The 14,890-nt window shown below is 39.9% G+C and overlaps 1 protein-coding gene across 1 annotated transcript in view; it reads right to left on the minus strand.

Moving 5' to 3' along the window:
• LOC117931356 (protease Do-like 7) overlaps nt 1-14,890 on the minus strand; it is a 103,952-nt gene that overhangs the window by 75,249 nt on the left and 13,813 nt on the right. The window contains 1 exon segment of the mRNA XM_034852321.1: nt 6,725-6,761. Coding sequence (XP_034708212.1) covers nt 6,725-6,761 — 37 coding nt within the window.

Raw genomic sequence — 14,890 nt, forward strand, 5'->3', positions numbered from 1 at the left:
CCAAAAGCCCCACACTATCATTGAGGGAAAAGACACTTCATCCTCCAACTCCAAGGTAGAGTAGAAGGACTTCAACATGAATTCCGCACTTTTGATGGTCTTCCACACCATTTTGTCATCTCCTCTACTTCTTCCTACCTTATAGAGCTTCTGAAGAAGCTTCTCAACATGATCCATCTCCCAATCTGAAAAATGTCTTAAAAAGCACAATATACACATGACCAACTAGCCCTCTACCTCACGAGCATCATCTACCCATCAATGTTGTCAAAGGTAAAATGCGATGTCAAGGCGATAGGACTCTTTTTAGCCTAAGGCAAAAGGCGAAAAAAAAGGCAATAGCCCAACTATTGTAAGACAATAAAAAGTAAATATACCTATTTGATACTTAAACAATACAAGCATCATCTACAACAATCAACACTATTAATTTTTTATCCCTTGTGGTATCTTATAAAATTAACAAAATATTAATAATTATTCAAAGAATCAAATATTTTATGCCACATCATAAGAAACATCATATTGTTGAGAGAAATTCATCTTGTCCAAATGCACATTCAAATTTTCCAAACATCTAAAAGTTAGAATAAAAAACAAAATAAGAGAATGACCATCTTAGAGAAGCTTTGGGCATCATCATAGTCATCATTGAAATTAAAATTGTCATCACTTCCATTAAGACTAGATTGATAGCTCTTCATCTCATTATCACCGTGATTGATAATATAACATTCCATCTTATACTTTATTTAATCTAATGTTAATTGAATTAAATTATAATTTGTGTTTAATTTTAACTCATGGTCAAAGGCGATCTACCTCCATGCCTTGCACCTTATCCTAAGGCGACTGCTTAGGCATCACCTCCTTGAAGCAACCTTGCCTAGGTCCTCAAGAGGCAATTTTTATCTACCTCGCCTAGCCTAGTGGCCCAAGCACCCAAGCAATCCCCTTTGATAACATTGCTACCCATGCCTACTTAAAGGCTACAAAAGAGGATAAAAATGGAAAAGAGTCCTCTAAAAGCAAATCACCACCCCACACATCTTGCTAAAATTTGATTCTTCTCCTTCTTTTCTTTTCATTTTTCATTTTTTATCCTTCTCCCATAGCCCACCTTAAATATCGTTTGGCTTTAAAAACTCCCGATCCTTTTCTTATTGACTTCCACAAGCCAACACCATAACCTTCCCTCCATAACCAAAAGCACCATCCTACTAGCTTTTCTCCAAACATTCACCAAAGCATATCTCTATCCAAAGTGAATCTCCAACACTATTTTCTCAATGAAGCTTTATTAAGAATGGACAGCTCCTTGAAGCCTAGATCCTCTTTCTTTTTATCTTCGCTAATCCACAATCATTTCATTGAATGGGGTTTCTTCTCAAGAGCCCTCCTCCCCATAAAATCTGCATAAAAAATCCCTTTGAATTTTCTCTAGTCTTAGAGCCACCAATTTGAGAATAACGAAAAGGAACATGAAGTAAATTGGTAGCCTACTAAGATTACATCTTAACAAACGGGATAATAAATCAAAGTACAAATGCTACTTTCATTGCTTCGATGCCCAAGAAAAGTCAAACCTTTAAAATATCATATTTTACACCTATTAGCCTAGTTACAAGCTTATATAAGATAAATGTTAAGGTCTTATCAAGGCATTTATGCAAAGTCCTCCATGAAACAATTTTTAGCTCTCAAGGAGCCTTTGTTGAAGGGAGACAAATTTTGGATGTTGTGCTGATAGCTAATGAAGTGGTGGATGAGAAAAGGAGGCCACGGGGCAAGGGGGGAAAGGGTGGTCTACAAAATCGACTTTGAGAAGGCCTATGATCATGTGGATTGGGGCTTTTTGGACCATGTGCTAGAAAGGAAGGGGTTTAGCCCAAAATGGAGATCTTGGATGAGGGGATGTTTGTCTTCAACTAGTTTTGCAATCATAGTTAACAGAAATGCAAAGGGTTGGGTTAAGGCTACTAGAGGTTTGAGACAAGGAGACCCCTTTTATTCCTTTCTTTTTACCTTAGTAGCAGATGTTCTAAGCAGGATGATGATCAAAGCAGAGGAAACTGGGTTAACTGAAGGTTTCATTGTGGGCAAGGATAGGACTAAAATGTCTTTAATATAGTTTGCAAATGACGTCATTTTTTTTCTCTAAAGCCTCTTTGGAACATCTTCAAAACCTTAAGCTATTCTTTTGGTTTTCGAGCAAGTCTCAGGATTGAAAATCAATTTAGAAAGAAACACCCTTTCAAGTATTAATACAAGCCAAGAGTTGTTATCTAGTTTGGCTTTGATTCTTGATTGCAAAGTGTCAAAGTGGCCTCTGTCTTATCTGGGTCTTCCATTAGGAGGGAACCCAAAGTTAGTAGGCTTTTGGGATCCAGTGGTTGAAAGTATATCAAGAAGGTTGGATGGGTGGATAAAGACCTTTTTGTCTTTGGGTTTTTTTTTTGGGGTCTTTGGGTTTTTTTTTTTTTTTTTGGGGGGGGGGGGGGGGGAGGGGGGATTACTTTAATTCTTTCAAGTCTGTCTCACATCCCACTCTACTTCCTCTCGTTTTTCAAAATTCCAATATCAATAGCCTCAAAGATAGAGAAGCTGCAAAGGGATTTCCTTTGGTCTAGGGTAGGTGAAAGGAAAAAAGATCATCTTATCAGGTGGGATGTTGTTTGAAGGCCAAAGGAATCGGGAAGTTTGGGTTTCGGGAAGACTTCCTTGAGAAATATTGCTCTCTAAGGTAAATGGCTTTGAAGGTTCCCTAGGGAAATGAGTGGTCTTTGGCATAAGGTTATTGCGAGTATTTATGGGACACGTCCTAATGGATGGGGTGCCAACATGGTGGTTATATGGTCACACAGATGTCCTTGGAAGGTTATTGCTCAAGTTTTCTAGGATTTCTCCCCATATATCCGTTTAGTGGTTGGGAATGCGGAGAGAATCCATTTTTGGGAAGATCTATGGTGGGGTACTCAACCTTTATGTTCTCAATTCCCTCGTCTTTATAGAGTTATTTCTATGAAAAACCTCACCGTCTTAGTTGTCATTGGTAATTCCTATTCACTTTCTTGGAATTTTAATTTTCGTTGTAATCTCATTGATACAGAAATTGAACTCCTTCAGAGACTCATGTTCTCCCTTAGTTCAATGCATTTTTCTCCTTCTATGGCAAACTCAAGAACTTGGTCTTTGTCCTCATCAGGCTTGTTTACTGTTAAATCTTTTTTCTTGGCCTTGTCAAATTTCTCAAATCCTATACTGTTCCTTCCAACCAAGTTTTTGTGGAAATCAAAAGCCCCTTCAAAGGTTAAAGCCCTTGTTTGGTTAGTAGTACATGGGAAGGTAAACACCAATGATAAGCTGCAATTGAGAAGACCTTACAAATCCCTTTGTCCTCAATGGTGCATTCTATACAAAGGAAATGGAAAATAAATTGACCACCTTTTTCTTCATTGTCCTTTAACTATTAGGCTTTGGCGCAAACTCTTCTTTTTAGTAGGGTTGGATTGGGTTCCACCAAGGAGTATTGAAGACATCATGATTATTGCATTTAGAGGTTTGGGGAATTCACTTAAAGGCAAGACACTTTGGCAAATTGCTTGCCTTACTTTGTTGTGGATTGTGTGGCAAGAGAGGAACGCTACGATTTTTGAAGATAAAGGAAGATCGAAAGGAATGTTATGGGATTTACTTTTCTTCTATTCCTCTCTTTGGGCCTCTTGTACTGCAGCTTTTAGAGGAGTTCCTCTTAGTGTTTTATAACTTAATTGGACTGTAGTTTGTGATTCAAAAGTTTGAGATAGTTGAGGATTTCTTTGTATATTGTTTTCTATGGTGGGGTGCTTTCTTCTTTGTTCAGTTTTTGTTTTTGAGGGAAGTACCTCTCATCCCTCTCTTACTACTATAGAGGCTTCTTTTGTATATTTACTACTATTAATAAATATTTCTTCGTTTATGATGAAAAAAAAAAAAAAGATTACATCTTAACAAGGTGAATCTGCCTCCCTTTGAGAGGTATTACCTTTCCCACAATGCTAGTCTTTTGTAGAACCCCTCCTCTACCATGTCCTAAGCAACCGAAGCCTCGGAAGGAGCACCCAAGGACAAGCCCAAATAAGCAAGAGGTAGTTTTCCTACTTTATAACACAATAGCAACACTTGCTCCTCCACATTAAGGACTTCTCTACTAGAATTAGTTCATTTTGTTCAAGTTAACTTTTAGTCCTAAAGAAGCCTCAAAACCAAAGCAAAAACCAAGCAATAGAGATGAATTTATCTTAACAAAGTTCACAAAAATAAAAATAAAAAAAGAGTATCATCAATGTATAGAAGGTGAAAAATCTCCACTCCTTTTGCACCTCTCCCTCCAACCATGAAACCCACCCTCCCCTACCCTTCTCAAGATAATGTCAAAAGATTCCATCACCAAAATTAAAGGATAAGCAGATAGACAGTTCCCTTGTCTTAAACCCTTGCTACTCTTAAAAAATCTTGTAGAAAGACCATTTACCAAAACTAAAAACCCTATCATTGAACTGCAAAATTGAATTTAATCTCCATTTCTCCACATAGCCCATTTTTCACATCGCCTCTAAGAGGAAGCTCCAATTTACATGGTCATAGGTTTTTTCAATATCTAACTTATAGACAACCCTAAACCACACCCCCTATCCCCCACCTCCTCCTCCTCCTCAACCATAAGCCCCCAAACCGCCCCTAAACCATCCCCCACCCAAAAAGAAATTCTCTCTCCACCGTCTCCTCAGCCCATTCTCTGCATCACCTCCAAGAGGAAGCTCCAATTTAAATGGTCATAGGTTTTCTCAATATCTAACTTACAGACAACCCTAAACCACACTCTCCTCTTCTTTAAGACTCCACAATCTCTAATCAATAGCAATTAGAACCACATCTAGAATTTGTCTCCCTTCCACAACCGATTCTAAGATTCCAACACCACTTTCCCAATCACTTTCTCCAATTTATTAGCTAAAATTTTAAATAGCATTTTGTACAAAGTACCCATAAGGCTAATGGGTCAAAACTCCTTTAAATCTTTGACTCCACCTTTATTTGGGATCAAAACCACAAATGTGGTATTTAGACTTTTCTCAAAAGCACAACATGCAAAAAAAATCTCTGAATATGCCCAATATCTTCTCCTTCACAATATGGCCTGACACCACCAGTTTCTTCAATCTATTAGCTACAATTTTAACTAGAATTTTGTACAAACTACCCACAAGGCTAATGGACCTAAAAACTTTTAGATCTTCAACTCCACCCTTTTTCAGAATCAAAACCACGAAAGTAAGATTTAAACTTTTCTCAAAGGTACACCTTGCAAAAAATATCTCTAAATAAGCTTAATATCTCCTTTAATAGCACTCCAATGCCTATCATTATGGGGAAACCCCACAATATCTCCTTCAATAGCATTCCAATACCTTTGATAACCCTCCTAACGTGCAATTGACCAGCAGCTGTTGAAGTACAAACATCAAAATTTAACTTAAGCCTAAAGGGAGGAAGATGCTGAGAACACAAACCTAAGTAAGTTGATGGCAATTTACCCACTTCTAACCAAGCAAAACAACACATGCACATTCTTCATGCTTTCTATTGAATAAGCTCTCTTGTCCAGAAATTTTAACTTTTGGACATGAAACTATTTAAAAGCACAAAAGGACATACTTTATAAATAGCAGGTGGTCAGTATTCACTTCACAATACAACAGATAGCCATCAGCAAATGACAACTTTGAAACCTGCAAACCACCCCCCCCCCCCCCCCAACACCCTCTTCTCTTCCCCCACTCCCTTCAAAATCTTGGAATAAATACTGCCACTACCCTAAGAATGAAGCAATTTAAAGGTACCACCCTTTCATTTATCCATCCATATATATGCATATGCATAACAGAAACACAAGCCATCCAAATATCCTAAGTTCACCAATTAATATACACTACAGAATGACAACAAAAACAAAGAAACCATGAAATTAATAACTAAAAGTAAAATAAGAAAACCATAAATAGAAGCAGGAAAATTTTGCTAACTTAACTCGTCAAAAACTATGAATGTCTTCGATAAAAGAAAATCACAACATTCCATATGCCAAAGGTTTTGCATTATGCCCCATATCAGACAACAGTGAACATTATCTCTTCAATCTAGAGAGAATTCCAGCCAGAAGTCACTGATCAAAAATGAATTCCAGCTAGAAGCCTTTCAATTGTAATATTCAGTCTTAGTCTTCTTCCATTTTGCATTATTTTTCAGTATATGCTTCTTTTGTGCATCTGTCTGACTTATATTTCTCTTCTTCCTAGCTTTAGCTTTTTATAACCAACATCTCTTTTTCTTCCTTACATTTCCCATTCTTGCCCAACAAATCTTTCATTACTAACAAGAAAATGATGTTCTATATAGCTCATATATAATTTTGTACACACACACACACACATGGATATATATATATATGAAACTGGTCCCACCAAACCCAAGAAAGAAAAATTCTCTTTTTTACTTGGAAGGAAAAAAGAGGAATGACTCATAATCAATTTGAAATAATGATGAACCAAAACTTGCTAATGGTAAACAAACTGATGGCACGAAAACTAACAAGAATGAACTGATTAACACAGCTCCAGAAAAAGCGAATAGTCTTTCTTTTTCTTTTTGGTCCATTAAAAGCATAAAGTGCTAAGCAACTTACTTGCATGTAGAATGTATTGAAGTCATTGTAACCATCCCTGCACACATAATATACTTGTTAAAGCTTTGCCTATCAAAAGAATATATATTTGTTAACTGCTATGAGTTCTGGACACAAAAGCAAGTGATGAATTTTTTTTATAGCACAATGCACACTACATCATGACTTTCAAGAATTTTAGGACAGTCCCCAAAAAAATAGATAAATAAAAGGCAACTGCACAACTCCAATTTGAGCCAACTTATCTACAACCAAATCATGATTGAATTAGACAAGCTTTGTTTGTAGGAAAATATATATATATATATGGGCAAAACTGAAAAGATTTTGAGGGTCAGGAATTTGTGACTCCACTACACTGATGTGGATCAGTTTGCTGTATTTCAGGGAGGATTCCTCATCCTTCGTATTTATTTTTTTATCCATATTTAATACATATTTTGTTTTTTATGAAAGAAAACAAAAAAACAAAACATTAACTACTTCATGAACAAACAATACCATATATATTTGATAAGAAAATATGTGCAGTCCACAAAGATTGAACATATAAGGTTAAAAATTAAAAATAAAAAAAAAATAAAAAGAAACCATTTTTATGTGCACTGCTCAGTATGGAGTCAATACAAACCACAAGTTATGCGGTTAGTATGTGATGGCAATAACAGGAAGTTGGCTTAGATTTTGAGAAACCTCTTTTCTCTCTTCGATCTTTCTTGCATTTTTTCCTTGTCAATAAAGGTTGGTTGGTGTAGGCAAGATGTATAGAAAGGTGTAGAGATTAACTACTTCATGAACAAACAATACCATATATATTTGATAAGAAAATATGTGCAGTCCACAAAGGTTGAACATATAAGGTTAAAAATATGTTTAAAAAGAAAATTAAAAATAAATAAATAAATGAATAAACCCTTTTTATGTGAACTGCTCAGTATGGAGTCAATACAAATCACAAGTTATGCGCTTAGTATGTGATGGCAATAACAGGAAGTTGGCTTAGATTTTGAGAAACCTCTTTTCTCTCTTTGATCTTTCTTGCATTTTTTTCCTCGTCAATAAAGGTTGATTGGTGTAGGCAAGATGCATAGAAAGGTGTAGAGAAAGCTTTATTATGTTTGTCTTAGATCACATGTGGGTGGATTAAGGTTTCTTTAGGTTTTCAAATATCTCTTTTGGATTTCCTAGATTGCACAAAAGGGTGTAGCTATGTCTTGGTTCTGTTGTCTTTTCTCACCACTTATGCCCATTGTATAAATCCAATATTCTTGTGGAACATTCCTCACTCCTTTTTCCTTAAAAATAAATAAATAAATTGCTACTACCTAGCTATTGATTTTCATAAATTATTTATTAAAGTGTAACTAGTGATTTAAAGATGTTTGATTAGGTCCAAGAATTATAGATGTGAACCCATATTGATATGATGGCAAGTTCCACATTACTCCAATGTCACCTATGGTTGGTGGAAGGGCATAGAGCAAACATTTACCTGTATAGGGCCTAATTGTAATTTTTTATTTTTTTAATTACAATAATTAATTTGTTCACTATTTTAGTTGAGAGTTAACTATTAGATATAGCAACCATTTTGACCCAAAATCAAAGAAACCCCAAAAATCCCATTTATATAGCCCAAGTAGGAGACTATGAAAGAGAATGTTATATAAATAAAGATTTCAAATTTCAAATTTAAAGAATAAAAAAAAATAAAAAAAAGAAAAATCTCTCTTGGATTTGTTTGTTCTTTGTTGTGCATCTTAGGCTTCCCACAACCCCCTATCTTTCACATCTTTCTATCTTCAAGGTTCATAGAAATGAGCTCTCAAGTCTTTGATGTTAAATGACTTTTATTCAACCAATTTATCATCCTTCTAGCTTCACAAAAGCCCTAGGTATGCTCTTTTCCTCTATAAACCTTATGCTCTTTTACAAACAAATGCTTCTCTCTTGGTAGATATCTTTGAACTCCCAGTTTGCTAACATTGGCCTTCAACTAAAGAACAAGATCATGTCCTTTGATATACCAAGGCTTCAAACCCTATCCAATGTTTATTTCCAATGACCTCTAAACTGAATAGAAGCCCATGAGGTAATCACCAAAAGGTCCCCTTCTTAAGGTTTCTAACCCCATCAAAAAGGTCTCTCCTAACCGCATGTAAAGCTAAGAATTGAGCATTAAGAGCCAACTTTTTTTTTTTCCAATTAGAAATGAAATATATATTGATAATAGTAAAGTTTAAGGGAACAATGAGAGGTCCTTCCCACGAAATACAAGACCTAATCAAAGTAAGACTAGAATCCTCCATTATACAAGGAGGACCACAAATAAAGGCATGTACAAAATATTTCAAAAACCAAAATTAAACTCTCAACAATAAACACCCCTTTTGACTTACAAACCAAAAACCAACAAAGTTGAATAACATTAAGTGGAACTCCTCTAAACACAGTTGTACAAGAGGGCTAAAGGAGGAGTAGAAGTGCTGAAGATTCCACAATATCCCTTTCGACCTGTACTTTTCCTTAAAAGTCCTAGCATTTCTCTCTTGCCATGCAATCCACAATACAGTGAGGTAAGCGATTTGCGAAAGAGTCTTGCCTCTGATTTAATTCCCTAATCCTCTAAATGAGATGATCATCATATCATCAATGCTCCTAAAAGGAACCCAATCCATATTAGCTACACTAAAGAGATTAAGCCAAAGCCCCAATGTTAATGGGTAATGTAGACAAAGATGGTCAATTGGTTCTCCACATTTTATGTACCACTAAGGACTAAGAGATTTGTAGGGTTTTCTCACCTATAGCATGTCATTAGTATTTACCTCTTTAAGAGCCAACTATTACTTGCCAACTCATAGAAAATCCTAATTGACTCACTCTCATGATCTCTAGAGGAGCTTTCAATGCCCATTCTCCTTGGATTGGTTGTCTAGCTTTCATTAAAATTGAGCATAAGTTAAGACACGAATACAATAACAAGTTTTTGAAATCATAAGTTGGAATAGTACTCACGCCAAAACTGGAGTTTCGAAAAGCTAATAAATCAAGATGTAATTTCGCTATAAAGCTTTTTTTTTTTCGATAAGTAAACACACATATATTAGCAAAAGGCAAATCGCCGCAAAGCATACAGGGAGTATACGAGGCGACGAAGGCCTCACAATAAAAGGACCAAAAAACAACAAAAACCCACCAACCCTTAACTGGAGGCTATCCACTCCAGGAAACCTATAAGGGAACGAGACTCCACACCATTATACAATTTTGCCCACCCCCACATATTACAAACAAAAGAATACTTAATTTTCTGTATAGTTAACTCCCCCCCCCCCCCCCCCCCCTAAATGCTAATCTATTCCTTTCCTTCCACACCGTCCAAAAAATAAATAACGGTATGGATCTCCAAATTTTCTTCCTCTTTTTACCCACAAATGAACCCTTCCAGCTGATAACCACCTCCTTTACAGTTTCTGGAAAGACCCACTGGGCTCCAAACAGACTAAGAACCATCCCCCACAACACCCTAGCCACTGTACAATGAATAAGAAGATGGTTAACATTTTCCTCATCACTACCACATAAATAACACCAATTAGGAATCTGCCATCCTCTCTTTTGAAGCCTATCAATAGTAAGAACCCTCCCCCAAGCAGCTTCCCACGCAAAAAACGCTAGCTTGGAAGGGACGTTCTCCACCCATATGCTCTTTTTGGGAAACAAAGAGGTACCATGGCTGGTCAACAGCCCATGCGCATCCTTGACGTCAAACTTCCCATGCTTTCCCCCCTTCCATAAGACCAAGTCCTTCTCCAAGTTAATTCTTTGACTCCTTAGGATTTGAAGCAATTCGTCAACCAAGGGCAGCTCCCAATCATTGAAGCCTCTAATAAACCTTAGGTTCCAACCTCCATGACCAGAATTCTGGTCCCATAATTCCCCCACAATGGCACTCTTTTGGGCAGCCACATTGAATAGTTGAGGGAACCTCCGGGCCAACTCCATATCCCCACACCAAGGGTCCTTCCAAAACCTGATTTTAGTGCCTTATCCTACCTTGAAAGTCATTTTGTCCCAGCACCAATCAGCTTCTTTCAGAATCTCCTTCCATAGCCCAACACCAAGCGCCCCATTTGCTTTTTTAGTTCTCCACCCAAATTCCTCTTGCCCATATTTTGCCATAAGAACACGTTTCCACAACTCCTCCTTGGCACGAGCAAATCTCCACACCCATTTTCCAAGAAGGGCTTTGTTCAAATGAACTAGTTTCCTCAATCCAAGCCCCCCCTTCTCCTTGCTCACACACACCCTCTCCCAACTGACTAAGTGTGCTTTTCTTTCCAAACTTCCCCCTCCCCACAAGAAATCTCTTTGCAATTTTTCTAGTCTTCTTGCCACAGCCTTAGGCATACGGAAGAGGGACAATTGATATAACGGCATGCTAGCCAGCGTACTCTTTATGAGGGTGATTCTACCACCCTTAGAGATGTATTGTCGCTTCCAAAGAGCTAATTTCCACCTCATCCGTTCTTCCACCCCATCCCACACGTAACCCGCTTTATTAGGCGCACCCAAAGGCAGCCCCAGGTAGGTTGAAGGCAGCTGACCAACCTTGCAGCCCAACTCCACAGCCATCTCAAGGATCTCATCCACCTCCCACTGGAATAATTTCGCTTTTAGCCAAATTAATCCTCAGCCCTGAAGCTGCTTCAAACCAACACAAGGTCCAGCTCAAAAAAGTCATATCATCTTTCTTAGCCTCACAGAAAACTATGGCATCATCCGCAAAGAGAAGGTGAAAGATACTAACAGCCTGCCCCCTACCCCTCTGGATTCTACATCCAGAGATGCAGCCCCCTTCCACAGCCCTCCAAATAAGGGCACTCAGCACCTCCATTCCCATGATAAATAAATATGGGGATAGAGGGTCGCCTTGCCGAAGCCCCTTGGAACTAGAGAAGAACCCAGCTGGCTCCCCATTTACTAGCACAAAGAACTTAGCAGTCGAGATGCAGCTCCATATCCACTCCCTCCACTTAATCCCAAAACCCATTTTTTCCATAACTCTCATCAAGAACTTCCAGTTGACGCTGTCGTACGCCTTTTCAATGTCAAGTTTGCAGATCAGGCCCTTCTTTCCCGCTTTTTTCCATGAGTCAATCACCTCATTTGTGATTAGAGACGCATCTAAGATCTGCCTACCCATGACAAAAGCGTTCTGGTCCGAAGAGACCACTCTACCAATCACGTTTTTAATCCTATTGGTCAGCACCTTTGCCAAGAGTTTATATAACCCGCCCAACTGATCGGCCTGAAGTCCCCCAGCTCCTCCGCTCCTCCTTTTTTGGGGATTAGAACCAAGAACGTGGTATTGAGACTCTTGAGGAAAGCATTGTGCTCATGGAATTCCTTGAACATCTCCAAAACCTCCTCCTTCACAAACTCCCAGCAGAATTGCCAAAAGGCCCCCGTAAAGCTATCCGGACCTGGAGCCTTGTCCCCATTCATGTCCATTAGGGCCGAATGGACCTCCTCTTCCGTGAATGGCAGCTCCAAGATATCCGCCTCTTGTTGGCTAATCTGATTCAGATTTAACCCCCCTATATCTGCCTTCCACTCCGAGTCTTCCATTAACAACTGATGAAAAGCGTCTACTATTCCGGTTCTAACTTCTTGCTCCTCTGACAGCCAAGCCCCACTGATTTTTATTCTTTCCATGGTATGCCTTCTTCGGTGCGCATTTGCCATTCGATGGAAATACCACGTATTTTTATCCCCTTCTCTTAACCACAACTCCCTTGAAAGTTGTCGCCAGTGAATCTCTTCCAACTTAACCCACTTAGCATACCCTTCTTTTGCTTCTTTCTTTCTAGCAAATTCCTCCTCTGACAGACTCCTCTCACTTTCCACTTGGTCCCAATAGTCCACCTGTTGTAAGGCATCCAATTTATTCCTCTCCAAGTTCCCAAACACCTCCCTGTTCCAGACTTTTAGATTTTGTTTAATCCCCTTCAGTTTTGTTGCCAACTTATAGCTAGCCCTACCACTGACCGACATCCCCTGCCACCAACTTCTCAACAGGTCTTTAAACCCTTCCACTTTCAGCCACATGTTCTCGAACCTGAAAGGCGACGGGCCTCTTCTTTTGCCACCCCCCTCGATTATGATTGGAAAATGATCTGATATGGGCCAAGATAATCTCTTCTGAGTCACATTGCTGAACTGATCAAGCCATCCAGGAGAAACCAAAAATCTATCCAGCCTGGCCCAGGCTTGATTATGAAGCCCCCCACTCCATGTGAAAGAGCCCCCTTGAAGGGGAAGATCAATTAGCTCAAGCTCATCCATAACCTGAGCAAACCTCCTCATAGCTGAGGTCACCCTCCCTTGTCTGCTTCTTTCCCCTTGAGCGAGAATAACATTAAAATCTCCCCCTACACACCATGGATCACCCCACAGACCTCTAACTACTCCCAGTTCATCCCAAAGACACTCCCTATCCTCTTTGGTGAAGGGGCCATAAACACCCGTGAACACCCATACAGCCCCATTTTCCACAATTCGGAATTTACAAGAAATAGAAAATTGGCCCTCCTCCCACTCCAGCATTTCCAAGGACCTTTTGTCCCAACAAATCAACACACCTCCAGATGCTCCAGCAGCTTCAAGGGTTCTCCAGTCTAAGAATCTCCCCACCCCTGAGCTTTTCACCACCGCATCAGTCATTAACTGAATTTTTGTCTCCTGGATGCAAACCAAGTCCACCTTCTGTTTTCTAACCACAAACTTAATAATCCTTCTTTTATTAACGTCATTTGCTCCCCTCACATTCCAACTCATCAGCTTAAGGTTCATTAACCCAACAATAATTGGCCCCCTCTACTTTTTAGATGACTGTTCTTCTTGTCCTTCCCCTTATATTTGACTGAACATTCCACCTTTTGAGCTCCCTCTCAAATTTTGATTTCTCCAGTAACCCTTTGCTATGTATCCTCTCCTATCTTTTCCTAATTTTGGACAAAAAGTCTAGTATTTCCCTCTCCAAACCTTCTATTGAAAATCCCAACAGCTTGCTAAACTTAGCCAAGCTACTTTCCTCCCAATTAGTCTCCTTTTCGCTCCTTTGAACCTGGGACCCAGCCAGAACTGGAGCCCATTCCGGGTTTTGAACCTCTAAAGCGTCACAATTGATCTCAATCAGGTCCCAGCATCCCTCTCTACTCGTTGTATCCCCCCCCCCCCCCCCCCCCCCCCCTTAGCTGCGAGCTCCATCTTATTTTCTTTCTGGCGGCTCTCCCTTAAGTCCCCCGAGTGGTCGCAAGACTCCCTCTCCGGAGTCCAACCAAAAAGAGAAGAAGAGAAAAGAGAGGATTCCCCAACCCTTGGATTTGAAAAAGACCCGTACCTGGATGCTTCATCCACGATCTCTCTCTCTGCCATAGAGCCTTGGAGAATCTGCATCTGCTTCCCACTGATCTCCGCCTCACGACACTTGATGAATTCCACTTCCATCTTTAGGCCCAGGTCCTCTTCAAAGCCTAGACCCATGTATTTAGACTGCGAATGGCCCAAGAAGCCCCCAACCGAGATAGCAGGCCCATGGGATAGGAGCTCCAGGCCTTCGGAGGCCCGTCCCTCAGCCGGCCCACGCTCCATCCCATCTGCAGTCAATTCAACCCCTTTAGAAAGAAGCGGGCCTTGCGTAGTTGGCCCAAATTCCCCCTTCAGGCCCTCAGGGCCAAGACCCGATCCGGACGAACTCGACCCATCACCCGCGGGTCCAAAACTCTACCGGGCCACCCGCCCGAGAATGGTCCATTTTTCAAACTCGCCCCCACCCTCCCCTCCCACCTACTCTCCCGTCACTTCCTCTGACCAACGTTGTTCTTTGGGTCCAACGCCCAACTTATCTCCCACACGCCATCCCGCGCGTGAGTCACCATCACCCCTAACCTCCTCTCTCTGCCGCCCAAAATCATCACAGCAATCCCCCTGTTTTTTCCTTATCGCCGGCGGAATCTCCCACCACAAAGACACGACGTAGACCTCCCCCTCCACCCCAATCTCCATCGAACTCGGCAAAGCCCCTCCATTCAGCTTTACCTGGATCCTTGCCCATTCCAAGTCCTCTTTCCTATCTGTTAGAGGGTCGATGCCTAAGAA

Source organism: Vitis riparia, chromosome 14 (assembly GCF_004353265.1).
Source record: "Vitis riparia cultivar Riparia Gloire de Montpellier isolate 1030 chromosome 14, EGFV_Vit.rip_1.0, whole genome shotgun sequence".
In the NCBI taxonomy this organism is placed as follows: Eukaryota; Viridiplantae; Streptophyta; class Magnoliopsida; order Vitales; family Vitaceae; genus Vitis; species Vitis riparia.